At 60.4% G+C, this 25,868-nt stretch overlaps 3 protein-coding genes across 14 annotated transcripts in view; 2 read left to right on the forward strand and 1 right to left on the reverse strand.

Annotated features, from left to right (window-relative positions):
* Positions 1-5,246: 5,246 nt before the first annotated feature.
* REN (renin) lies at positions 5,247-10,517 on the forward strand. Of its 2 annotated transcripts, none has more exons than XM_075775763.1 (9): positions 5,247-5,381; positions 6,003-6,159; positions 6,270-6,393; positions 6,654-6,772; positions 6,929-7,125; positions 8,355-8,477; positions 9,063-9,207; positions 9,328-9,426; positions 9,841-10,517. In XM_075775763.1, the coding sequence occupies exons 1-9, from the start codon at positions 5,281-5,283 to the stop codon at positions 10,000-10,002; spliced, it is 1,227 nt and encodes a 408-aa protein (XP_075631878.1). In that variant the 5' UTR covers positions 5,247-5,280; the 3' UTR covers positions 10,003-10,517. The 2 variants fall into 2 exon arrangements, with proteins under 2 accessions (XP_075631878.1, XP_075631876.1); XM_075775761.1 differs by having other exon boundaries at positions 5,259-5,381; positions 6,929-7,134; positions 9,841-10,132.
* A 2,634-nt stretch (positions 10,518-13,151) lies between these two features.
* On the forward strand, positions 13,152-22,595 carry ETNK2 (ethanolamine kinase 2). The gene is made up of 8 exons (XM_075775907.1): positions 13,152-13,447; positions 17,334-17,593; positions 18,032-18,169; positions 19,385-19,527; positions 19,643-19,726; positions 20,157-20,332; positions 21,040-21,113; positions 21,278-22,595. Exons 1-8 carry the CDS (start codon positions 13,172-13,174, stop codon positions 21,348-21,350), a joined length of 1,224 nt encoding a protein of 407 aa, XP_075632022.1. The 5' UTR covers positions 13,152-13,171; the 3' UTR covers positions 21,351-22,595.
* A 1,254-nt stretch (positions 22,596-23,849) lies between these two features.
* SOX13 (SRY-box transcription factor 13) overlaps positions 23,850-25,868 on the reverse strand; it is a 40,060-nt gene continuing 38,041 nt past the window's right edge. For 8 of the 11 annotated variants that reach the window (XM_075775632.1, XM_075775628.1, XM_075775626.1 and 5 more), the window contains 2 exons: positions 25,345-25,561; positions 23,850-25,223 (listed from right to left, as the gene is read on the reverse strand). In XM_075775632.1, coding sequence (XP_075631747.1) covers positions 24,950-25,223; positions 25,345-25,561 — 491 coding nt within the window. In that variant the 3' untranslated portion in view covers positions 23,850-24,949. The remainder of the gene's footprint in view (positions 25,224-25,344; positions 25,562-25,868) is intronic. The other 3 variants (XM_075775635.1, XM_075775634.1, XM_075775629.1) reach the window with 1 other exon arrangement.

Below are 25,868 nucleotides of genomic sequence, written 5' to 3' on the forward strand. Positions count from 1 at the left end.
ATTACCCCGTTCAAATTCAGTGACCATGAAAAAGCAAACGACATCTGGGGTTATTAATTAATTGAGAGATGCTGGGGGGGGCGGGGGGGGGGGCTGGAGCATATCCACAGAGTTACAGTGCTGACATCTCTGAGCATTATGGGCCAGGACTCCCATTTCCCATGGACCCGTTTCCTCTGGGATGCAGCCAGGAGGCAGCAGGGCCGGACCTGCTGGCTGCTGCCCGGCAGGATGGAGCTGGTGGGAGCTATGGCCGTGGTGGGCACGGGGACAGCTCTGCCGGGCTTTGAGCCAGGGGAACACCCCCAACACCCCATGCCCACCCCAATGCCAGCATGGGTGCTGGGGGGGGTGCTGGCTGCCTACCCACGACCTGGACATCTGCACCGCTTCGGGGAGCCTGCCGAGATCTGCGGCTTTCACCCCAGGAGGGATCCAGCCCCATCCACTGGAATTCAAAGTGCCTTTTCATTTGCCACGGATGCTCGCAGCCCCAGCGTAGCTTCTGGGAGGGCGGTGGGAAGGGACAGAAAGGGACAGGTTTGGCCAGCTGCTGGGGGCCCTGTCAGGTCACATCACCCACCACATCCCCTCCGTGTCCCCCCTGCAGCTGATTTGGCCTCAAGGACCGTTCAGGTTCAGGTACATCAGGTGCTGTTAAACCCTGCTCAAGGCAGGACCTGCGCTGCTGGATGCTCGGGGGGATGAGCATCCCCTGGTGCGAGGGGCCGGCTGCTCACAGGGAGACCTTCATGGCAGGCAGGAGTCTGAGGACAGCGCAGAGCTCTCCTAGCTTAACGTCAGATGATTTTAAAGGAGCTGTTTTGTTCAGGCTGCAGAAACTCCTCTCCCCAGGAGTGCAGCCAGCGCTGCTGGAGAACTGGTTGGATAACTCAGCGGGTCTCTGCGATCAGAGACACAAGCTAAATGGATGCAAGCCAGGTTTCTATGAGCACTTGGGAAGCTGGGTGCAAGCAGGAGTTTAATTAAACCAAGGCAATCACATCAAAGCCAGTCCCTGTGCAGATACCCTTCTTAACTTGCAAGAATTAATTAATGAGTTTGAGTTAAACCTGTTCCCTCTTGATTGAAGCACGGCTTGATTGAGCTGGTGGCTGTGCCTGTTGGCGCTTAGCAGGTACTGCACCGGTGCCCAGCTTTGCAGTGGGTTTGCACAAGGTGAAAGCAGAGCTGGGAGCTGCTCTGACAGCTCAGCTGATGTGGGGTAACTCATCTGGGCACCCAAAACCCAGCCTCAGCAGCCAGGCTGAGCCCTGGGTTACAGAGGATGAGCTCCCCAGCAGGTATAAATCAGGGCAGCTCCCCTAAAGCTGGCTATGGTTGTTTTGTATCCCTGGGAGGTCTGGCACAGGAGGAGCTGCTCCCTTGCTGCTGGTTTTGAGGGGGTGCCTTTACTTTGAGCACAGATTGCAGCAGGAGGCTTTCAAGAGGGAGGAAAAAAAGAGGTAGCAGCTTCCTAGCACGAGCTTGGCTGTGGGCAGGAGGAAGGTAGAGGTTGGTTCAGCCCTGCTGCTATCAGGGGTAGCTTTGCTGATAAAGCAGAGGGGTTTGGAGCAGAGTGAGAGCTGGGCAGCTGTTTGTGGAGACGGGATGGGAGAGGAAGCATGGGCTCGGACATCACGCAGGTAAGTAAGGGCTGCAGCTTCCCTAGTGCCTAGCTGTAATTCCTGTCTTTGCTTCATCCCAGCTGAAAACTTGGGCTGCAGAGCCACTTTTCCTGGTCAAGCTTCATCTTCAGGGCTTCACCAGAAGAAAGAGGAGTGGTCCTGGAGACATCACAGGTAGGATAATGCGATTCCCCCTGTTGAACACCCCCCATCCCCATGGCAGCAAGCATAGATGAGCAGGGTGGGTGCCCTGAGCACTGTAAGGTGCTGTCACTTCATCCTGCTGGGAAAAAACAAGCCAGGATGGAGCATCATCCCTGGGTGGCAGTGAGGGATGCTTCCCATCGGGCTCCAAAGTGACCCAGGCTGTGAGCTGCCTCTGGGATGGAACAGGCAGCGGGAGCTGGAGCCGGTGCTGCTCTCCCCAGCCTGTGTTTCTGAAGCCTATTGCAGGGGAATGTTTTTCCCTCTGGTTCAGTAACTTGTGGTTTCAACGTGCCCTGCAAGAGCAGTTCTGGTTTTAAGCAAACACTTTGGGTGAAGCCCTGGCTCTGCTGACGTCAATGGCCGAATTCCCCCGGTGTCGGTGCCATCCAGAGCCTCCTCTAAGTCCTTCCCAAAAGTTGCTTTTGTGACTGAGCTTTTCGGTCATCTGGAACAAGGATTCTCACAAGCCTCGTGTGTTTTTGCTAGCAACAAACTCATGGACTAGAGAAGTGTGTAAAATGTGTGGGAAGGACAGAAATGTGCCTACCTTTTGTGCTGTTTTAAAAGATCCTTCAAGAAATAAGGCTATTCAGTAAAACTTCCTAATGTTTCCATTTAGAGAGGGAAGTACTTAATATTTCAAATTTTATTTTAAGAAATGCACTTGTTGAGGCCAACACTAGAGAGGAACGCATTTATCTTGCAGGAAAGCATTTGTTTCTCTCTGGAAAGCATTTTCCTTGAATTCACTCTTAGCTCAATCATTTGAGTCCTTGAAAGCAGGCAGGGAAATAACTTAAGAGCATTGCCCTGCTATTTCCAGAAGAGCTGCTCTTTACAGGACAGGTAATTGTATGAACCCCCAGCCCTTTGCAGAAGGTTTCCCACAACAATGCACAAATTGAAACGGGAGGTTGCAGCCTCGCCTGATGGCCCGTTACTTCCCATCATTGCAAACCCAGGTTAAGTGATGCTTCGGTTAGAACTGCGAGGCTGTGTGGGAAGAGTTAAGCATCTTCCCTGCAGGTCTGGGTCTCCTGAAGGGCTGGGGATAAAACCAGTGTGGTTCCAGAGCTGGCTGATGTCCCTGTGGCCGTCCTTCCCGCGTTGCCCTGCAGAGCCTGGCCCTCGGCACGGCTCCTGCTCCAGCCCTTTGAGCCAGCGGTGCGATGCTCCTTCCCCCCCAGCCTGGTTCCTACAGCCCGGGCCACAAACACCCCCTTTGTAGGTTATTTAAAGCCCCGTGTCAGGCCTCTCCATCGCTGCTCCCGTGCACCAGCTGCTCATCCCTGCTGGCGGATGTGACCGGAAAATGCCTTGCGGGGATTTTCCTTGCACAGGGGAAGGTGCCCTGTGTTGAGGGGCATCCTCGAGTCCTGGTGCTGCCAGCGAGGCAGGTCAGCCTCAGGGCTAGCACCGGCCATTGCGAGGCAACAGCCCCCAGTGCTCTGATGGACTTGGGTAGGTTGGTTTTGCCCGTAGATGCCTTGATTTCCCTTCCAAGGGGATGCGGTGCCAGGGACCGGAGCAGGATGGTGCTGCCTTTTCTCTGGTACCCGCAGGCCTCTGCCATTTCCAGCTGCATCCCGCTCTGGCTGCCCCACAGGAGTGGAGTCCATCTGTCCCTCCCAGGGGAGAGCCGTGCCCAGAGCATCTAACGCTGCTCGGGGGCTCCTGCAGACGTGCCTCCCCTTGGCCGTGGGTCAAAGGCGAGCTGGAAACGCCGGAGCCCTGTGGCCCCGCATCCTGGGACCACCTTCCCCCACTGACGTGGTCCCTTTCCTTTGAAGTCACGCTGCAGCCCCTGCCTCCTCTTTGGGGAACGGGGCTCAGCAAAGCAGGCAGAGCCAGCGGGATGCCCGGGAAAGGGATTTACGTCCAGTGGCTCCCTGCCAGGCGCTCTCTTGTGTCGCTGCGGCTCCCGGGCTGGGCTGCTGCCTCCTGACCTCTGCACCTCGCTGCAACCTGCGCCGGGGAATGAGGCTCCCCCGAGTGACGCAGCACCGGGGCTCGGCGTGGGAAAAGACGTCAGGGCTGGGGGGGAACAGGGTTGTGACCCGTGGGGCAGAGCCTCGGTGCCTGCTGAGGTCAGCCTTCCCCTGGCTCCAAACGCTGCAGCCAAAATCCCCAAGGGAAAGGACACTTTAAAGCCCTGATTTGAGGGCGAACCTGTCTGTAGCTTCTGGGGCATCCTTCTCAGCCCCCATAGCACCAGTGTCCCCTGGACAAGGGTGACAGCAGTGCCCTAAACAAACCCCATCTGCAACAGGAACATGCTGGCATGGTTGCGTAGCTGGGGATTTCGAGGCAGGGGCATGCGTATCATCGGGTTTCTTCCAAGAACATTTTTATTGCCTCTGCAGTCATTTCCCACTGAGGTTCCCGGGGCTTGGAGCCGCAGGGTCTGACCCAGCACCCACCACCCTGGGCTGGGCACTGCTTAGGGAAACACAGCCGCCTGTGAGCTGGGGATCGGTGATGTGCCTTGTATGAAGGAGTCCTCTGCAGCCCGCGCTGGGGTTTTTGAGCAACATCTCCCTTCCAAAACGCACGGCAGAGTGGGCACAGCAGTTTGGGCACCCAGAGCCATGCTGGGCTCCTCTGCACCCTGCTTGTACAGGGCAGAGAACAGACTATCCCTCCCAACCGCAGTGTGCCAGGCCAGGCTGTGGATGCTCATACCTTGGTCTTTTATCACATGCAACAACTGCAATGAGTTTAGCTGTTCTCTGCCCTGGGCTCTGTATTAAGACTCTGCTTCTTCATGGGTGTAATGGAGCTGGGCAGGGCAGGGTGCGTGGGTGAGTGTGGGGCTGTGTGTGTGTTTTCCCCCTCGCTGAGCTCAGAGCAGCCCCCAGAAAGGCAGTGGGGCCTGGTGGGTTTGCCGTTGGTGTCTGCATGGCTGAAAGGGCTGAGGCTGAGCACCCATTTGCTGGTCCCCCAGACCTTTGGATAAAACCCCGTTCCTCTGCAGCATGGAGCTCAGGGACATCTCCTTGGCCAGACTGCCCTCTAGACCTGAGCCACCGCCACCTGTGTCAGCATCACCCACCAGCTCTCCTGATTGACACCAGCAGGCATTTGGCCCATGCCCTGCACACGCCGTGTTAGCGATGGCTGGGTGCTGACACGCAGCAATGCTATTAACCGCCAAGGAGCATGGGCTTGCAGCTCCCAGCTATTCACAGCTCCCCTTGCCAGCCACGCTAGCCAGCTGTGCCCACCAGGCACGGGGCTCTCCTGGCGATGCCGCGCTCCGCAGGGACTGCCACGGTCAGCGTCCAGCCACCTGCCCACGGTGCTGCCCGTGGGATCCCCAGCCCTCCCCCGGCCAATGGGGAGGAGAAACCCACACGGATGCAGAAACCCAGGCTATAAAAGCATCCTCCCCTTAGGGACACGACAAAGTTGCTGGCAAAGGAGGCGGCTGCCCTGGGAGAGCACGATGTCGGCAGGACACAGCAGAAGGGTGCAGCAGTATCTGGTGGTCTTGGCCGTGACCTGGGGTGCCAGCTTCTTCCCCCCACCAGCCCTGGCTTTGCAGAGGTAGCAGGCGTGCGTGTCGGAGGTGGCCCGCAATGTTGCGGCTCTTGCTGTCTCCCCTTGGTTTGGAGTGCTTGGGCTGGTGCTGAGGACCAAGGGATTCTCCTGCTGCTGCAGCCGTGCTGGGAAGCCCCCTTCCTCCTCCTTTTCTGTTCTGTGCTAGCACACCTTCTCTTCCTTGCTCCTCTTCCTCCCTCCCCTTGAGCACTGCATGGCTCACAGCACCCTCCTCTCCCCAATAACCGAGGAGGCCAAGACCAAGCGTTTCACTTGCAAACAAGTGAGCCGAGCGTGGGGCTGGACTCGGCCCGTGGGTGGCAGCCCGATGTTGGTAGATGCCTCCTACAGCAGCCAGCCAGCCCCCCGTGGGGTCCCTGCCCCGGGTGGGCCGTGGCGCATCCCGCCTGCGTGGGGCTGGCAGTGCCGTGGGAGCCGGACCCACCGGGACGCGGCTGGCAGCCCCACGGCGCGGGGTGCTGCGGGGAGCTGCTGCCATCTAGAGCCACCCGGCTGGATTTCCCACGGCAGGAGTGCTGGGGGGGGGGGGGGGCAGGGAGCTGGGGGGGGTCTCCTGCGGGTGCCCGGGTGCTCCCCGGCCCCAGCCCTGCCCGTACCCCCCGGCAGGATCGCGCTGCGGAGGATGCCGTCCATCCGCCAGACGCTGCAGGAGATGGGCGTGAAGGTGTCGGACGTCTTCCCCGAGCTGCGGCACGGCAGGCGCAGTGGCACGGCCGGCCCCCGAAACGGGACGGCTCCCACACTCCTCACTAACTACCTGGACGTGAGTCTCTTCCTGCGTGGGGGCTTGTCACCCCCCGAGGCGTTTGCTGCCGGGGGCTCGGGTCTGCGTGAGCCCCCCCAGCGATGCTCCCCGGGCCGTACGTCTTCCAGACCCAGTATTTTGGTGAGATCAGCATTGGTACCCCCGCGCAGACCTTCAAGGTGGTCTTTGACACGGGCTCGGCCAACCTGTGGGTGCCGTCCTACAAGTGCTCCCCCCTCTACAGCGCCTGCGGTGAGTATGGGGGGCACGGCCGGACCCGGGGTCGGGGCTGACCCCCTCCAGCCTCAGCTCCAGCTGCAGCCCAGCAACATCCAGCTCGAGAGCTGATCGGAGTGGGCTGGGGAGGGTTTACCTTTGCACACGGGGTCTGTCTGCTGCTGGGGCAGGGTGAGTTCCTCATCCCACAGAGACTGGGGGAGCAGAGACCCTCAGCCGGTCCTGCTGTTGCCGCCTCCCTCACTTTCTTTGATGCACCTTCTCCCTCTCCCCAGTTTCCCACAGCCGCTACGACTCCTCCAAGTCGCGGACGTACATAGCCAACGGCACGGGCTTCGCTATCCGCTACGGGACGGGGAGCGTCAAAGGCTTCCTCAGCCAGGACATCGTCATGGTGAGTGCGTGCCCTGAATTTGCAGACCCCAAGCTGCTGGCTCAGGAAGGAGATGCCCACGTGTGGCTCAGCATCCCCATCTACCCAAGAATAGGGGGCCTCTTGGGAGGGTTTACCCCCCCAACTTCCTGCAAGACCTCTTGTTCCCTCCCCCAGGTATCAGACATCCCCATCATCCAGGTCTTCGCCGAGGCGACGGCGCTGCCTGCCTTCCCCTTCATCTTTGCCAGGTTTGATGGGGTGCTGGGGATGGGCTATCCCAGCCAGGCCATCGACGGCATCACCCCCGTCTTCGACCGGATCCTCTCCCAGCAGATCCTCAAGGAGGATGTGTTTTCCGTCTACTACAGCCGGTGGGTCTTGTGGGGAGCAGGCGCGGGGGCTGGGGAGGTGCTTGTTTTGCCGGGCGTGGGCATTGCGACCACGGCAGTGCTGGGTTCACATCTCGGGATTGGGAAAGAGCCGTGGCTGGAGCTGTGGGACCTGAGGTGGGGTGGAGGGCATGGGCACATGGAGGATGCCTGCAGGAGCTGGGGTGGAATGAGGCAGCACAAGAGGCAGAGCCGGGTGGATGCTTATCTGGAGCTGCTGGGCCGGGAGTGCCGAGGCTGGGAGTGGCTGCTGCCCGCTCGTTTGTCACTGTCGGATTGCACGGAGTCACCAGCTCTGCTAGTGGGGCTGGAGCAAGCACAGCCGGGAGTGGATTTAGTGTTTCATCTACAGGCAAAATTAAAAAAAAAAAAAAAAAAAAATCTATTGAAGAAAAACCTGCACCAGCAGCCAAACCTCCTTTCATTTCTTGCTCCAAACTGTTGTGCATTCCTCCTCCCAGCAGCACCAAAACCCGCAGGAGCAGGGGGAGGCCCGTCCTGCAGAGCGGGAAAGCTGCCCCCCCTGCCCCAGCACTCCCCACCAGCCCCAGGTACAGCAGCCTGGCAATGTGCAGTGACAGACCCACAAACGCATGCTTAAAGCAGGCACAGTAGCTCTTTACTTCAACTAAAGGTGTATCCATCAATAACGAACAAAGTCTAACGACGCTGGCTGCAACTGCGGCCTTGTCTGGGTGCCCCTTGGTCCCCTTGGCACCCCAGGGATGCAGCTGCCCTCGGACCACGGGCTAATGGAGCACTTCTCTCTTTGCAGAGCTTCAAAGTAAGAAGACAAAAAGCACGAGCGCTCTTGAGACAGCACCCACTAACAGTCACCCGCGCACCCCGGGGGCCGGGCAGCAGATTCTGCTCCCCCTGCCAGCTCTAGGCGAGCCCTGCCCGGTGCTGGCAGCCGGGCACCGGTCCGTAGGAGCTCGCACACTGCAGCAGCCCCACACCGGACCGTGCCCACACCCCTGCCCCGCGCAGCGGCCAGCACTGACCTGCTCAGAGACCTCAGCATGTGGCACCCCCTCTCCTGTGGGCTCTCACACCCCTCTGAACTAACTCGGGGTTTCTTCTGCTCCAACTTGCTCTCTGCCGCTGCTAACCGGGTCAGCAGAGCCTCGTGCCCGGGGCTGGTCCCTTCTCGCCAGTTTTTCAGGGACAGCAGCCGAGGCGGAATCACTCCGCTGTGTTTTGCACCCTAGGAACGCTCCTCTGAAACCCGGGGGTGAAATAATCCTCGGAGGCAGCGACCCAGCCTACTACACCGGAGACTTCCACTACCTGAACGTCAGCAAGAGCAGCTACTGGCAGATCAGCATGAAGGGGTGAGGCCAGGGAGCGCCTCTGCACAGCACCGGCCTCATCCTGCAAACCTCCCTGGGTGTGCGAGGGTGGGCCTGGGAAAAGCTTGCTGGGTGCTGGGGAAGGTGGTCCACGGAGGCATGTGTTGGCTCGGTGTCGCTGGCGGATGCTTTCCCCTCTGGAGGGGAGCGGGGTTGGTTCCTCCAGCACAGAGTTGCATCTCCGTGCTCAGCAAGGAGCCGAGCTGGGGAATGCAGAGGGGGTGGCACCGTGGGCTGATTCAACTTGGAAGCCGCAGTGGAAGAGTTTAACCGCCTTTAGTCCTGCAGAAGGAGTGTGAGGCACTGAAACAATTCTGCTTTGTTTAATTTAAAAAAATAAAAACCACACATGATGAGGCTTAGCTTTCACATTTGAGAAGCTCAAAGGGAGGGTTCCTGGTGCCCCTGCAGAGCCCCTACTCCGGTGGCACCGGGAGCAGCACATGCTCTGCCTGGCCAGCGTTCCCTGGACAAAGATGTGGCACGCTCACCCCTGGGCACACGTGGCCCTGGCAGCTGAGCTGTGGTCACCATGGGAGACTCAGGGTCACCCCCCTCCCGCTCCAGTGTGTACGTAGGGGCTGAAATCCTGTTCTGCAAGGAAGGCTGTTTGGTGGCTGTCGACACGGGAGCATCCTACATCACCGGCCCAGCCGGCCCCATCTCCGTGCTGATGAAAGCCATCGGTGCAGCAGAAATGGCCGAAGGAGAGGTGAGCCAACCCCCCCCCTCTGCCCCGTTCCGTGTCCACACCGCCTGCCCCCTCACTGCCTGTACCCCAGCCCACCCCTCCTCCAGCAAACGGACTCAGAGCTGTCTCCTCCTCCCGCAGTACGTGGTGGACTGTGACCGAGTCCCTCAACTGCCCAACATCTCCTTCCACCTGGGCGGGAAGCCCTATGTGCTCAGTGGCTCAGCCTACATCCTTCGGGTAAGCTGCATCCCCCTGTGCGGGGCGGGAGGGCAGCTCTCCCCAGGCTGGGTGCATCCGCTGGGAAGAGCAGCGCAGGTCTCCTGCAGAATCCTGCACCCTCCTGGCTCTCCTTAAAGCAGTTGAGATGAGCTCCAGAATGATGCTTCTTGTTTATCCACAAACCCTCCTGTTTGGCAGAGGTGTCCCGACAAGCCAGACCAACCTGTCGCTTCTTCCTTGGGTGGTTTTGGGGAGATTTGGGGTGAGCAGCAAAGAGCAGAGACAGACAGGGATCCTCCTTCCTGGAGGAAGAAATGTGGAGGCCAAGCAGAGGGTGTTGAGCTGGGGATCACAGCCCTTCCTTGGGCACGCTGCAGTAGAGATCTCCCTCCTGGCACCTCCATCACCACGTGGGTCTCCTCTTCTTGGCAGCAATCCCAGTACGGGGAAGACATCTGCGTGGTGGCTTTCTCGGGGCTGGATATCCCACCCCCGGCCGGTCCCCTCTGGATCCTGGGTGCCAGCTTCATCGGGCACTACTACACCAAATTTGACCGGCGCAACAACCGCATCGGCTTTGCCACGGCCCGCTGACAGCTGGGGAACCGGGGAGAGGGACGGGGGAATCAGCCTGGAGGCAAGAGTTACCATCGAGGAGAAATGATTTGAAGTGCAAACGAGAACAGCGTTTCCTTACAGCTCAGCCACCTCCTCTCTTTACTGAAGCAACTGCAAAACCTCGCCTTCTCCCACTCCAAAACCCCCGCTCTGCTTCCCGAGAGTCTCTGCTGCTGGGGAGAACTGAGCCTTAAACGCTTCTCCTAGCGAGCGTGTTCAGTCTGGAAATCAAAACGGGATCCTGTGCCTGGAGTTGCACCTCCAGGGATTTTTAGGGTGATGTGCAATAGAGCACCTGGCACGCAGCGGATCGCTGCTGGCTGGCGCGGAGGTGCTCGCAGGTTGCAGACAGACTGAGGAGGGATGATCTGTTGCAGTTCATGTTATTCTTTAAATGGGAGAAAAATAATCTGGCTGTGTTTAATGATAGTTTTAGCTGGTGTGAACCCTACCCTTCTCCGTGACTTTAATATTAAACAATCTCAGAGCAACAGGACACTGAGTGGATGCTTATTCTTGCAGAGGGGAGAGATCAGATACTTCTACTAAGAGAACTGGGCCACAAGTTCCTCTACCAGGATTCACCACAGCAGACATTTACGTCCTTCCCTCTTTCATAAGAATGCAACACCCTCCCAGCTAGCAGTAGGCAAATCAGGGTCTTTTCAAACAGCAAAAAGCCCTTTCTGCAGGAGATGAGCTGCTGTGTGGGCTACCCACGCCTCGACCCGCCTTCCCGTGGGGGGCTCAGGACCCCTGATGGCACCCCTGGGGACAGAGGGGCAGGGCTGTACCTCGGCTTTGCTGCTCTTTGGGGAGTGGAAGGTGCCTGCAGGTCTGATTAAGGGTGGCTGACTTTGTCCCATCAGGAAGGCAGCTCTGGCTGCCCCAGCGCCTGGATCTGTTTCCATTGCCGTGTTCGCTGGAGCTAACAACTAGAGGCTTGTCTCTGTCCTGGCCACGTGCAGAGATGCTCAGCAGGAGCGTGGTGGAGCTGTGAGCCCTGTGCTGGCTGGCCTGGCTGGAGGGGCAGACCAGTGCTCCCAGCTGGAGGCTGACATTTCCAGTTCCGTGGGAGAGCTGCAGTGCTTCAAGTTACAGCCCAGCAGCTGCAAACCCAAGCTCCCCTCAATGCCAAGCAGTTTGCAACACACTCTCATCTCCAGTTCGACCAGCTCAGGTCTGCGAATGCCGTAGTCCACAGCCGAGCCCTGGGAAACGTGCTTGTACAGCAGAGCACAACGCTTGGGCTTCTGGAGCAGAGCCTGGAGCGAGCCACCATCTGAGTGCAATCGTTCACAGAAGCTTCTCATCCTCATTTCTGCCACCAGCGATGACTGCTGATGAATTCCCAGTGCTGCCCAAAGCGCAGGCTGACACGAGCTGCCTCTCAGGCTGCAGGGATGTTCGGGAGAGCGATGCTCCTGCCAGCGCGGAAACGGCTGCTGCTGCGTGACCTTTCCAGCCAGGTAGGCAGCAGCCTCCGCTCCGCTCACCAGCCCTCCCTCCCAGCACAGCACCTCGTCCCCTGCCCTGCCCCGCGGAGCAGCAGCACAGCCTTACAGCAGAGAGGATGTGGCTAAGCGGATGTTTGTCCCCTCCTGGGAAGGTCTCTGCAGCCGTGTAGCATTTAAACCTCTTAACACCAGGATGCACGACCCTGGCTCTCCAGGGACGGGAAATTGAAGGCACCCAGTGATGTTACTGGTTTCTCACCATCGCCGATCCACGACCTCCAAGACGGGGGCGAGGAGAGCAGTGGCGATGGCTCTACAGGGCCTGGGGGTGGAGGGAAGGGGCCCCAGCGCTCCGTATATCTCGGTTTCATCCAGCGTTTCCTGAGCACGCCCGGGCACTCCAGGCAGCTGCTCCGGCAGCACCGGAAACCCCAGGGGCTGGGAAGCAGCGGCAGCACAGGCAGGGGGGGCAAGGCAGGGAGGGCAGAGCTGCCCGGAGACCCTCGGCGTGGGGGTATCTGCACGGGTCAGCTCTTGAGCTACAGCCCGGCTTCTCCACAACCTTCGGGCCATACAGAGATGCTGGCAAAGTTCTCCCCTTCCTACCGCAGGGCAACTCTCCATTTGGAAATAACTGAGCTTCCTCTGTCCTATTCTACACTGCAAAGGCTCTGGTCTGGAGAAGGCTTGAGTGGACGTGAGCTTGAAAAAGCACCAGGTGACTTAAGCCCCCATGATGGCTTCTGCCTATAGCCCTCAGCTGGAAAATAGTCAGGCTGGCCTAAAATAGGATGTTTTTGTGGATCCAGTCCCGCTCCTATTCAGCCCAGTTGTTCCGAGCAGCGGGAGGAAGAGATGTGCGGAGCCGCTCCCGGGCCCTGAAGCCGGGTCATTAACACCTCTAATCACCGCGCCGGGGCAATTTCCTGGCGGCTGCTGCGCGGCCCCGCTGCCCCGTAACTGCCCCGCATTAACACTTCAGATTGTTATGGGCGAGCAATTAGGCCACACTCCGCCCAGCAAAGCGGCGGGAGCAATTATGACCATCCTATTAAAACTGACAGAGCTCGCTCTATATTTAGAAACACGGGGAACTGGCTGGTTTATTTTTTTTCCCCTTCCTTAAACGATTTTCCCCAAGTCTCCATGGTCCATTTAGCTGGTTTCAGCCGCAGCCAGCTGTAAACTTTGGAGGGGGCATTCTCCGCTCCGAGCCATGTGCGGTGGTTATTTCCTCTGCTAATGAAGCCGAGCTGGAGCCGTGTCAGCGGACTGGGGGGGGGCTGTGCCAACGAGCCGGTCGTGCTCTATCTTTAGCTATCAAACCTCTCCCCAGCCCACCTGTAAATCCTCCATGGGGGGCAGCGCTTGGTGGGTGAGAAGGTAGCGGGGCTGGGGAGGTCGGTGCAGAGCTGGAGCGCATCCCGTGTGCGGCATCTCCATCCTTTTCATCCCGGAGCCCCAAGGGATGGGGCGGGGGGGGCTGTGTGGAGGTCCCTCGGGGTAGCTGAGGGGCTCCGGGGATGGGGGGGGGGGGGGAGAGGAGGTACCCGGGCGGAGGGTCAGGGGCAGCAGGTGCGGCGGGCGGGGGGGGTTGTCCCGGTGCGGGTCCCGGTGCGGGTCCCGCTGACCTCACAATGCGGGCGGGCGCTGCCGCGGGAGGCGGGCGGGAGGCGGGCCGGTGACTCATGGCTTCCCAACGGGGAGCGGCTCCTCCCCGCGGCCGCCGGCCCCGCGGCAGCCCCCGGCACATGGGCCGCGGCTCCGGGAGCGCGGAGCTGGGTATGGCCGTACCGCCCGGCCGCTGCCCTGACTGCCCGGGGCCGGAGCGGGGGGGCGGCGGTGGGATCCCCGCCGTGCCCCACCTCGGCATTGCGGTGGACGAGGGCGACGTGCTGCCCGGAGCGCTGCGGCTCATGCGGGAGCTGAGACCCGGCTGGGAGCCGGCGAGGGTGAAGACCAAGGTACGCCCCGCCGGGGTGGAGGGGTGGGGGGAGCCTGCACGGAGCCCCCCCCCGGGACCGGCCGCCGCAGCCCGCGCACCCCCCGTGAGGTTCGTCCGAGGGGGCTGTAGGGTCAGCCCGAGGGGGGCTGTGGGGTGCACCCCGAGGTGCTGCAGGGCCCACCCTGGGGCAGCTATAGAGCTGGGGGGCTATAGGGTCCATGTGAGGGTGAGTGTAGGACCCACCGTGGGGGGCTATAGGACCTGTCAAGGAGGGTACAGCATCCTGTCCCCCCACTCCCAGTTCTCCCCTCTGCTCTCAGAGCGTAGCTGGGGCTGATCAGGTGCGTGAAGGTGTGACACCGCCGCCCCGCAGGCTTTGGGGACCCCTCGAGCAGTCACTGAGCTGTGACTGTGAATGCAAGTGTGTCCCCAGGGTCCCTCGAGGTGAAGGCTGGGGGGGTGCCAGGGTGGCAGCCCGCACTGCTGGTCCCCCTGGAGTCTCCCCTGCAGGTGCTGCACCCCTGCCTGCACCCAGCGATGCACAGCAGTGCTGCCGGGCCCCTGCCTGCAGGAGTAGCTGCTCCCAGGAGCAGGTCTCGCTTGGGTTACTTGTGGGCTTGCGCCTTTGCCAGATCCCGTGGGCTGAGCACAGGTTTGGATGGGAGCTGGGATTCAGCTCGGGGCTCCTTGCACGGGATGGGGCTCAGCTGTCCGGAGCTGGCAGGGCTTTGCTGCAGCGGTTGGGAGAGCGGAGCTGGCAGCTGCCTGACATGGGAGTCCCTTTCCCCCTCCTCGCCTCTGCCTGGGGGTGCAAGGTCTGGGGTGGAAACAGTAGGCTGGTGATGTCTGTGCCCTTACTGGGCTCCTGGCGGTGGGCACGGGAGCACGGAGGTGGCGGAGCTGGGTGCACTGAAATGTGTGTACGTGTGTACCCATGTCCTCTGAAGGCGCACGCTTCCCATGTGTCTGGAGTGACATTAAAAATGTATTAATAGCCAAGTGTAATTAAATATAAGAAGCTGCAGGAAAATACATATGAAAGGGCAGATGGCAATAGGCAGGAAGCTCAGAGTTTGAGTTCCTCAGAGCACAGAGTTGTAAGAGCAGGAAATGTCTTGGGCTCGGTGCAGTGAAATGTCTTGAGCACCTCAGTGGCGATGGTTGTTTGAGAAGGACCCCAGCTCTCTGGTATCCAGGCTCTCTCCAGGCATCGGAGGGGGTCAGTGTTCAACAGCAGCTTGTGTGTGCGTGCGTGTGTTTTTAATTAAATAAAAAAAAAAAAAAAAAGGCAAACCCTTAGGAGTTGGGGGGGGAACCTCCAGTTGTGTTTCCCTTAGCTGCTATTGCAAGAGCTGTTCGGGAGGGGATTGGAGCGGTGCACTGGTCCTCAGCTGGTTCCTATTAGCGTTCCTGTTCGCCTTCCTCCGCGCACTGGAGCGATGCCCGGTTCGCACCACCTCATTGCGCGGTGTCGGTGCACAGCTGCTTGCAGGGGCTGTACCAGGCTGTGCCGGTGACACGGAAAAAGTCTCCCAGTGCTTGGGGCAGGGCGTGGAAGATGGGGAGGAAGGGTCTCTGGGCGCTCAGCCTCCCCTGCCTGCCCTCTTCTTGCTGGGGTCTTCAGCCCCCTGTGCTCCAGGTCGTGCCCGCTTTCCAGGGCTCCTGCTCCTCATCCTTTAAGCTCTGTCCCTGGAATGATCTCCGTACCGAGAACGCACAGGCGGTGTGAGTGAGTCAGCCAGCCGTGCTATCAGGGAAGCACGCATTCCATCCCTCATCCAGACATACGAACAGCAGCAGCAACGTGGAGCCAAACCCCTGCGAGGACTCCGGTGTGGCTGGACTTTTTTTAGCCCGACTTTGGCAACAAGGTGCCCTACTGCAGTCCGTCCCCGGGCTGCCGGCCGCCTCTCGGGCTGGGGAGCGGCGCTGGGGGCTGCCTGCACGGGGAGGCAGCCAACACGGCGGTGCTTTGGGGATGCCAAATGGTCTCACAGCAGGCGCAGCACCGGGGGGGTTGGATGGAGCTGCTTCGCTTCAGCACCTTTGCACAGTGCTTGGGTCTCGCTTTGCATTTAATTGCTGCAAGACTCCTGGTGTGGAGTCACACTCGCTTCCCCCCCCTTCCCTGCTGTCACGCAACCGCAGCAGGGAAGGATTTGGGCTGGTAGCAGCGCTGTGGCCCTACTGATAGCTGACTGCGCTTCGGATACGCAAAGGGTAGCACCGGGCATCTCCCAAGCAGCCACCGCCGGGAGCTGGAGGAGTTGCCGCCCCCAAACCAGGCGAGCCCCTGCGTGCGTGTGTGCAGGTTGCTGACGAACCACGTGTGAGTCTCCAAAGTTAGCGGCCTGGAATTCGGGGGGGGGGGATAAGGCTCAGTAATCCTGTTAAACCTGCTGGAAAGGGCTGATCAGGCTGTTGAGCAGCAAAACAAAGCAGCGCGAGGACTTCGCAGGCGAGGCGGTGCTGAGCATCTCGACGTGGAGCCGTTCACCTGCGGCTGACGTGCGTGTGGCTGATGGAGGACACCGGCCCCGGGGTGCACCATCCTCTGCATGGACGGGCCACGACACCTTTCGCTTGCTGAATTTCTGACCTCTGGGGCCTAACGGGACAAGGAGAGGAGAGAACTGAGCATGGTATCGCGGTGGAAACAGATTATCTGGCCTGGGAAAAGCAGCTCGGTTGCTTGAGAAGGTTCAGCCTGCCCCAGCTGCAGCCGAGGGGCAGCAGCCCGATGGGACGTGGTGGCCAGCTTGTTGCGTGCGGTGCTCACCCCAAATCCAGTACCAGCCAGCTGTGTAATGAGGGGTGTTACCACCGTCTAACTTTGAGTGTCTCATTCAAGTGCTTTGAGTTTCCCTCGGGAGGCTGCATGGGGAGCCCTATATATAGGCACCCTATATAGGAGCGTGCGTTGCTGAGTGGGATGTCTAAAATTAGCTGTCCCACCCCCGAGCACCACCGCTGCCATAGCATGCGCCCTCGCCCCCCTCCTGCTCCGCCAGCATCACACCTGCTCCGGCTCCCCGAACCCGGAGGGGATGAGGAAATCACCCTCGTGGGGAGCAGCAGCACCCCGGCACGTTCGGCCTCGGTGCCGAGCAGGAACCGCGTGGGGCCGAGCCCCCTGCCTGCGTGGGGGACGATGGGGCAAGGGCCCCCCCCGGGGCGACGGAGACCCAAACCCCTCGGTGCGCCGGAGGTGACTGAAATTGCCGCGGGATGGGGAGAGGAGCCCAGCGCGGGCGGCAGCCCCTGCATGTGCACGGGCAGGCGGCCAAGCCAGGGCGACGGGAGAACAAAACTCTCTTTCCATCTGTGAGGAGCCATCAGAGCAATGACACGAGACGTCCCCAGCAGAGACGTCCCTGCCTATCAGTGACCCAGCCCCGCAGGGAGGGTCGAGAGGAGGAGACGGGGTGGTGGTGTTTGCTCCGTGTTGTTTGCTGGGTGGTTTTTTTTGGTTTAGGTTTTTTTTTTTTTTTTTTTTTTAATTTTGTGCCAAAAGATTTACGCTGATTTTTTGGGAATGTTTCCCAGGGCTGCTCGGGTGCCAAGCATGCTGGCGGCACATCTGGCCTGAGCTATTCCCGAGCTCCCAGGTGAAAAATGGCAGGATATCCATCCAAGCCGACAGCTTTGTGCAGCTGAAGCCTCGTGCCTGCAGCCCCGTGCAGAGCCGCAGTACGTGCCTGAGCCTCGAGGCCTTGCAAACTTATGCCATCTGCTGCGGGAGCTCTCCTGGCTGCCCTGGGCACTGCCGCTTCGTGCTCTCTTTTGCCCGTTGCCTGTTATTGCTTCCTCCCTGGGGTCTGCTGGTGGGAAGGGGGGGTTCCCCCATGCCCCCGGCATGGCGGGGATGTACAGGCATCGGCTCTGCCGCCCTTCTCCCCCTCCAGCTCTTCACCGATGGCATCACCAACAAGCTCGTGGCCTGCTACACGGACGAGGGCATGGCGGACGCGGTGCTGGTCCGTGTCTACGGCAGGAAGACGGAGCTGTTTGTGGACCGGGAGACGGAGCTGAGGAACTTCCAGGTGCTGCGTGCCCACGGCTGTGCCCCCGACCTCTACTGCGCCTTCCAGAACGGGCTCTGCTACCAGTTCCTGCCGGGCATCGCGCTGGGACCCGACCACGTGCGGGACCCCCACATCTTCAGGTGTGCAGGTCCGGGGAGGAAATGTGGGATGGGGAAACCGGCAGCGGGTTTTCTCCGTGTCTCCAGCTCTCCCTGTCACTGCCTTTGTTCCAGACCGGTGCTCGAGCATCGCCAAAGTGCATAAACCTGGGTGGTGCTGGGGGATAAATGGGCCAAACTGCAGTTGGGTTTTTCACCACGGTTTTACAGCCTCAGCTTTTGGTGAATAGAGATTGCATGAGAACCAGGGCTTTTATCTGAACTTGCCCAGGAAAGGTGAATGCTGCTTTTGACCCACACCGGGTCTTGAAATGCTTCAGAGGCTCACAGCTGGAGGGGAGTTTCAGCTGTGCTGGCCCTGCATTTTTAACACAGCTTTTGGGGACCCCCCCCTCAAGAGATCTCAAGGCTGGTTTTGAGGAGTGCTCCTCTCGCCCATGCATCCATGTTTCCTTCCAGGCTGGTGGCCCAGGAGATGGCCCGGGTACACGCCATCCATGCCAACGGGAGCCTCCCCAAGCCCATCCTCTGGCAGAAGCTGCACAAATACCTCATCCTCGTGAAGACGGATCTCAGCCCAAAGGTATCCAACCCCAGGTAAAGGCAGAGGGATCCCAAAGAGCCAGGCTCTGGCTTGGGCATCCGCTGCCCACCCATCTCTAAGTCTTCCCCGTACGGGACCGGGGGGAAGAGCCCTGGTTCCCAGGTAAAACCTCTGCAGGAGTCAAGGGGTGGTGAGTGGGGCTGGGGATGGTGCTGGGGCTGGATCCGGCCACTTCTGGATCGTGATCCCTCTGCAAGCGTATTTGTGGCCAAGCCCCCAAGAGCAGGTGGGATGGAGGCATCTCCGTGCACCCTTCAGCGCCCTTCCTCCTGCCAATCTGGGGATGACTTTGGGTGTTAGAGCAGACACAGCTCTGGGTTGTGTCTGTACAGCACCCAGGCAGGATCTGGCCTGAGCCAGAGACTCCCACCTGCTGTAATAATCCGCCTCCTCCTGCCTGCAAATCTAGCCTGCGTTTTAAGCCCTCCCTAGAATAAACCGAAGCTCAAGCTCTTCTTACGGTGGGGATCTGAGCAGCAAAGCTGGGCTGATGTTGGAGGGGATGCTAGAAACCCAGTATAGATTAAAGCAGCCAGTTCCCACTTCAAACCAGCTCATCCCATTTCTGGGAGCCTGGGTTCACACCAGGTGAGTGCGGGGGTGTCTGGGAAGGATGAGGGCAGCCCCAAGAGGTGGTGGAAGGTGAATGAACCCAAAGGCAAGCGAATAATTAACCTGTTCCCTGAGCAGTGGTAGCAGGACACAGCGCCTGTCTCAGCACTTGCCCTGCTGCAGGCAGACTTTACCCAAGCCTCCACCTTCAGTGTAGCCAGTAGGTAATCATTAACTGGCTCTCTTCTTGGAACTGAAACTTCTGAGGTTACTGAGAGGGGACGTGCCCTGGCAGAGTCCAAAAAAAATTCCCATTGCCTGGGGGTTAGTTGGGTGCTTTGGGAGTGAGCGCTGGGGGACTTGGTGGCTGGTTGGGTGAATTTGGGGGATGGATGCGGATGTTAGCAGGGAGAAGGGAAGGGCTGAGGCTGCAGCGTGGCATCTGCCAGGCACCCTGGGTACCACGCAGCAGGCTGGAGGGTGTCCAAGCTGAGCCTGGCCCCCCCACCAAAAACGGCCTCGTTAGCCCACGCTTTGTGTCACTGCTGAGATCGTTTATAATATGCACCGAGGGAAGCAAGGGGCAACGCTGCTCCTCTGCCCCCAAGGGAGGTTCCCCGTGAGCAGAAGTGATTCCACCCCGTCCCCTTCCCCAGCCTCCAGCAGGACGTGCCCAGCCTGGAGATGCTTGAACACGAGCTGGCCTGGATGAAGGAAACGCTCTCCCAGCTGGGGTCCCCCATCGTGCTTTGCCACAACGACCTGCTCTGCAAGAACATCATCTACGACGGGACGCAAGGTTCGTGGCAGCAGCTTCGCACGCCCGCCGGAGGGGTCTGTACCTCACCCACCTCCCTGGGGGCCAGCAGCTCCATCTCCAGCCCCTCTCACAGCCCCTGCCTTTGCCTCCACAGAGCACGTTCGCTTCATCGACTACGAGTACACTGGCTACAACTACCAGGCTTTTGACATTGGAAACCATTTTAATGAGTTTGCGGGTGAGTTGGGCTCCTCTCCATGGCACCAAAGATCCCCCCCCCCCAGTTCCAGCAGTTGCCCCAAAGTCTCCTGGTCCCTGGGGATGGAGGAGGCAGTTGTATCCCCAGTCCTGTGTTGGGAAACAAAGCAGCTCCTCCTCAGGCTGCCCGGGGCTAGAGCGATGTGCAAGGGAGGGTATCTGCTGGCGTTGGGTGCTGTGCTGCTGGCGCTGGGCGGCCTGGCTGCTGCTGGGATGCAATGCCTGCACGAGCCCAGCTCTTAACCACGCGAGGGCTGGGTGCGCACATCGAATCAGCGGGTTGATCCCCGGCTTGTTCACTCCTGGAGCTGCATGGGGAGAGCCCCATCGTCAGGTCGCTTTGCCCCGGAGAAGCTCTCCCTTTCGCCCTTCTGCCCCTTGGGCATCGCTGACCCCGGCTCCCCTCGCAGGTGTGAAGGAGGTGGATTACCGCCTCTACCCCAGCAAGGAGACCCAGCTGCAGTGGCTGCGCTCCTACCTGCAGGCCTACAAGCAGCTCACCCAGGGGAACCAAGGAGGCACGGGGACGGCCGTGTCTGAGGAAGAGCTGGAGGCTCTCTACGTGCAAGTGAACAAGTTTTCTTTGGTGAGTGGTGGAGGTGGGAAGGAGCCGGCCTCTCCCGAGGGCTGCCCGTGGGATGGGTTTTCCTTTGCTCTTGGGTGAGCTGGGGCTTTGTGCTGCAGCTCGGCTGGCGAGGATGGGGGTGCAGGTACCAGCCTGGGGGTTTGGGAGCACCCAGGGCAGGAGGCTGCCCCAAAGAGCCTGGCTGCACCCAGGAGGCACTGAGCCCTCAGGCAAGGTCAAAGATAGCACTGGCTGCCCGCCATCGCACCGCCACGTGGGACTGCGTGTCTCTGAAAGCTGTGGCCTTGGGCATCCTTTCAGAGCCGTCAGGCAGACCCTGGGTACAGCGGAGCATGAGGAAATCCTCTTTGGTAAATGCCACGGACAGACAGAGCTGATCTGCTGAAAACTTAGGGCAAAATCTCAGCTGGTTTCCTGGCTGGAGCTGCCAGGAGGGACACCCCGCCTGCAAACGCGGAGGCTGGTACCCTGGGCACGTTGTGTGGCTGTTCAGCATCCTTCCTGCTGGCATCCCTCGCCTGGGCTGGGACCAGCCTCCAGGACATAGAGCAACACAGGCGTGGGCCAGCCCCAGCTGGCTGCCACCCTGCGTCCTTTCGTCCCAGCCACGGGACTTCTGGGACCCGGCCAGGAGAGGCGCAAGTGACTCATCCCACAGGCAGGGATGCTCCGTGCCCAATTCCTAATCCTTGTTTTGTTTGTTGCAGGCATCCCATTTTCTCTGGGCATGCTGGGGCCTGATCCAAGATAAATACTCTACCATAGACTTTAACTTCTTAAGGTGAGTCGGACGGGGCTGGGGAGCATTTGCCTCCAGCGCAGTGCAGTGTTAAATGACTGGAGCAAGAGGAACCCAATGGACCCTCCGTGCTGCAGGGATCCTTTGTGGGCAGGGGACGTGGGGCATGAATGTCTCATATCTGTCCTTCTCTCCTCTCTCGGTAGATATGCAAAGCTAAGGTTTAAACAGTACTTCAAGATGAAGCCGGTGGTCACAGCCCTGCAGATCTCTAAATAGCGTCTCCAGCCCATGAGACCCTGAGCTATTTTGTCCTTGCTGCGTCCACAGCCCTCGCATCCCCCTCGTCCCTTCCCCACCCCAGTCGGGGGCGAGGGCAGGTCCTGATGGTGGGAAGGGGGAGAGGAGACTTTTCCCGGCCACCGATTAAAGGAGACCTTGGACATACCTGAGGTTGGACCATGAGATGCTCGAGAGGACCATGGCCTCGGAGAGGCCCCTGCCTACACGAGGAAGCCTTACCATCGCCTTAACGCGGAGCCCTGGCTCAGCCCCCGTGCCTGTGCTGGCACTACTGCTGCTTGGCCTGGCACCCGGTGTGCTCCCTCTGTGCTGTCCCCGAGGCGGGAACCGGGTCCCTCCATCTACTCAGGAGCCCCCAGAGCTGCCGAGTTGCTTTAGCTGCCCAACGCATACGCTGTGCTCATCGTCTTCACCGCTCCCTCCATCCCCTCTTGCCTTGCCTGCTCGGGGCCGCTTGGGCTCCCGCCCCCAAACCAGCACCTTTCTTGGGTCAGTATTGATCCTGGGCTTGGGGCTGGCTGAGCATGGGACCCTGTTCCATGAGGAGTGGGTGCTGCTGCGCTCTGGCACAGGTGGTGCGAAGCAGCCAGGGGAGGTGATGGCCGTGAGCCACATGGGCTTGGGACCAGCAGGCTTTTTATGGTGAGTGTGGGTTGTGCGCACCTCCTGCGGTGTGCTCAGCCTACAGCTGGCTCTGCTTTTCCCCAGTCGTGGTCCCTCAGTGTCCCATTAGCTCCTTGCTGCCCTCGCGGCTTCTCTCATAGCATCCCATGCTGCTGGAGGAAGGGGCTCCCAGCTCTGCCTTCCCCATCTCCCCCAGGGCCAGGGGGCTCCATCCTGCCCCTTGCATGGGTGCCATCCCTCTGCTCTGGGCTGTGTCCCTGCGTGGGACCCCCTGGCAGGAGGTGAAATGGAGCTGACGAGCTCCACGAGCCGGGCACAGCTTCATCCCCTGTCAGCACTCAGCTGCTCCCCCACTACAGGCTCTGCGAGGGCGATCCTGGCTGCTGAGCACTGTCCAGCTCATGACAGTGGTTGTGCATCAGCTGGGGAGTGGGATCTGACCCCTCTGCCCCTGCCTTGGCTGCTTGGCGAGCGGTATGGGGACAAGATGGCTGTCCCCTCCACACGGGCGCAGGAACCTGCCCCAGCAAGAACCAGGACTGTTGATACATCTGGTGTTCGTTTTGGTGCAAAATAAAAGCTGCTGGTAGCTGGAAATGGGGGATGGCAGATCTGTGGGGACTGGTGCAGGACTTGTGCCGGAGCAGGGGTGGCATCTCTGGGACCCGGGGCTGCACTCAGCCCTTCTCCTGCAGCTGGAGGTGCTGGGGAAGGCCAGAGCAGGAGCAGAGATGCCGGCGGAGGTATTTCCTGACAGGGTGGGCTGCTGATGACCCCCATGCTCCTGATCTCCCTTCGGGCGTCTGCCACGCAGCACTTGCTGCCCCTTCCCTGCTGGCAGCAACGGCCGGGGATTGTCCTTGTCCCAGAGTGATGCTCTGTGCTTTACAACAGTCGTCTTCAGAGCTGATCCCACATCTTCATCGTGGCCCCACCGAGACCCTGCTGGGCTCCAGCAAGGGCAGGTTGGACGGCTTGGCTGTGGTGGGCACTGGGCAGAGGAGGCTGAACCCTAAACCTGCTGCCATGTGTGAGAGCTCGAGAAAATACAGGTGAGAGACGGGAAGGAGAGGGGAGCAGCTGGGGACCCACCACAGATGGACAGGGCAGGAGAAAGAGCTGAGAAACAGCACAAGTGAAAACATCACAGGGAGCAAGCGCCTTAGCAGGGGGCTGTGCTGGAAGGGGGGAACAAGCACCCCCATCCATGCCCTGACTGCCTGGGGTGAGAGGTCCCCATCCAGCCCTCGGCTCTCCCCGAACCCCGGCTGCTAAAGTCCAGAGCCAGCTCTCTGCTCCAAAAAGTCATCTTTATTGTGCCAAGGGGTGGGGGGGGACAATTGTAAACAAGTATGTGAAATATACAGGTTAAGTTACTCATAGTCTTATTAACAAAATAAAGCTCTATCTATATTTACAGTCTTTTAAAAAAAAAAGAAAAAAAAGAGAGAGAAGAAGAGCTGCGTTTTTGTTGGGCACATCTGCTTGCAGTCCCCTCTGCAGCACAGCCCATCCCACCCTGGGAGCCAGCGCCCCTTCCCCAGGGACCCCGGCCCCAGCCAGAGCAGCACAGGGAGGGGGAATAAATAAAGCACTGACGAAGGGCAAGAGAGGAGAGGGGCGTTTGCTGGGTGGGCGAGGAGGCAGGGTGCTCCCGTGGATAAACAGTGTCCTGACAGCAGCCGTGCGGGGGGCCGGCACCGGGGCCCTGATGCTGCAGAGCCGCTGCTCCAGCCCCTCACCGTGGGGCTGAGGACACGGGACCGCTGCAAAGCCCCCATGGCAGGGCTCGTTCCCCCACTGCAGCCTGGAGCCCCGGCTCCTTCTGCACCCCCAGCAAGGTCCCCCCCCGTGCCAGGCTGGAGGCCAAGCTGTGGCTGCGGCCGGAGCCGCGGTGCCTGTTTCTGAGTGTTGCCACAGGGCGGTGCACGGGCTCTGTGCACAGCCGGACACCGTGCGTGCACAGCCGGCCACACAACACCCCAAAACCCCCCCGGGCCGGGCTCTGACCAGAGCAAGGTATATTTTTTACTTTTTTTTTTTTTTTTTTAATTGCTGTTATTTCTCTCTCCCTCTGAGGTTTTCACAGTGCAGATCACAGGTGGAGCCCGCAGCTTGCAGAGCCAGGGCACAAGAGGGACAGGCGCCCAGGGATGGCCAGGACATGTACCCACGACAGCCGGGGCTTGTGCCCAGGGCAGGGGCCGGGGCAACGGTGCAGCCAAGGAACAGGCACCCGCTTTATTTACAAAGTGGGCCAGAGCTCTCAGGAGCATAAAGGGCTCCTTGGAGCCTTTGGCTGGTACTTGGGCCAGGCGAGAGCTAAAAATGGCTCCATGGGAATTTGCTGGCAGGCTCTAAAGACTGAGTGGGAAACACAGCGGGGAGGTCAGACCGGGCTGAGCGCGGGACAAGCGTGTCCCCATCCCGTGTCCCCGGCAGTGGGGGCTGGCAGCTGCTGCAGGTGAGGCTCTCTGCAAGAGACCCACGGGTGCCTGAGCGCTGGGAGATGCTCTGGAGGTCTTCCCACACCCCGATACCCTCAGGTTCCTCCCGGGGGGCTGCGACTGGGTGACAGCTCAGCAGCTGTGGCACCCATATCCCCGGGCCAGGTGGCCTCAGTTCCCCATGCCCCTGCCACCGGAGCAAGACCGAGCCAGCCCTCACCAGCTTGCCCAGCGGGGTCGGCACGTCCCGGCCGTGGCCCCATGCAGCGCACATCGCTGCTTGTCACCCCCCTGGGAAGCACCCCACCCGAAATGCTGGGTGCCCACCTTCGTAGGACCCGTTTGCAGGCAGGCAGCAGCAACTCCTGCCTGCCAGGGTAGCAGCTCCCCTCTGCTCCCAGTGCAGCCCTTCGGCTGAGTCCTGTCCCGTCGGGGGATGCTGTGACCTCCTTGTTGGTGGCAGCCAGCCCTGCTGCCCCCACCTGCAGCCCCCCCGGCCCCCCCTCAGTCTGTCAGCACCACCAGCTCGCCATCGCTCTTGTCCTCGCCCTCCGAGTCCTCCTCCTCGCTGTAGCGGTACATCTCACCATCAGCCACCGAGTGCCCGTCGTCACCGCCGTCGCCCTCCTTGAGGCTGCAGGTGTTGACGATGATGGGCATGCTGGGGTCCATGCCGCGGGGCAGGTAGTGCTCCATCAGGGGGGGCGTCAGCTTCATGCCCACCGGCCGCTGGTACAGCACATCCGAGGAGGTGGGGGGCATCTGGCTGCCCTGGGGCCTGGGGGACAGGGGAATGCAATCATCAGCCGGGACGTCGAGGTGCTCCCCCTGCCTCCCAGGGCACCCACCCTGCGGGCACCTCGGCGAGCCCCCTCGGACGGGAGGAAGGGGCGTGTTACCCTATCAAGTAGCCCTGCCTGGTGTCCTGCCGTCGGTTCCTCATCAGCGCCTTGTACTCGCCCACACGCAGCCGCTTCCCCTCCACGATGCAAGTGCGTTTGGGTCGGGGCTTGTACTTATAGTCGGGGTATTTCTCCAGGTGCTGCCGGCTCAGCCGGGCTTGCTCCTCGTAGTAGGGCTGCTTCTCCTGGTTTGTCATGGACTTCCACCGCGAGCCTGCGCAGAGAGGAGCCACGGGGCACGCTTACACCACGCCTGCCGTGATGAAACCCATGCCGGCTCCTGGCTGGGATAGCCCTCGCAAGAGTTAATTAGTGCTCATACCATCCCCTGTGCAAACGGCACCTGAATTTGCACACAGACGGCGAGAGCAGCTGCACCGGTGGGAGCCCCGTGCCGCAGAGGGCGGCCAGCCCTCCCGGCACACCGGGAACAGGTCCCCAGCCCTGACCTTCCCCGGGCACCTCTTGGGCCATGGCTTCTGATGCTCTCCAAGGTATGGCGAGCAGGTGCTGCGGCTAAA

This window comes from Balearica regulorum, chromosome 25 (genome assembly GCF_011004875.1).
Source record: "Balearica regulorum gibbericeps isolate bBalReg1 chromosome 25, bBalReg1.pri, whole genome shotgun sequence".
Taxonomy (NCBI): domain Eukaryota; kingdom Metazoa; phylum Chordata; class Aves; order Gruiformes; family Gruidae; genus Balearica; species Balearica regulorum.

Coding starts and splice junctions, on each gene's coding strand:
- REN (XM_075775761.1), top strand. CDS start 5,281: ATGTCGGCAGGACACAGCAGAAGGGTGCAGCAGTATCTGGTGGTCTTG. Junction 5,382..6,002: donor CCAGCCCTGGCTTTGCAGAG/GTAGCAGGCGTG, acceptor ACCCCCCGGCAG/GATCGCGCTGCGGAGGATGC. Junction 8,478..9,062: donor TGGCAGATCAGCATGAAGGG/GTGAGGCCAGGG, acceptor CTCCCGCTCCAG/TGTGTACGTAGGGGCTGAAA.
- ETNK2 (XM_075775907.1), top strand. CDS start 13,172: ATGGCTTCCCAACGGGGAGCGGCTCCTCCCCGCGGCCGCCGGCCCCGC. Junction 19,528..19,642: donor CATCTACGACGGGACGCAAG/GTTCGTGGCAGC, acceptor TTGCCTCCACAG/AGCACGTTCGCTTCATCGAC. Junction 21,114..21,277: donor ATAGACTTTAACTTCTTAAG/GTGAGTCGGACG, acceptor CTCTCTCGGTAG/ATATGCAAAGCTAAGGTTTA.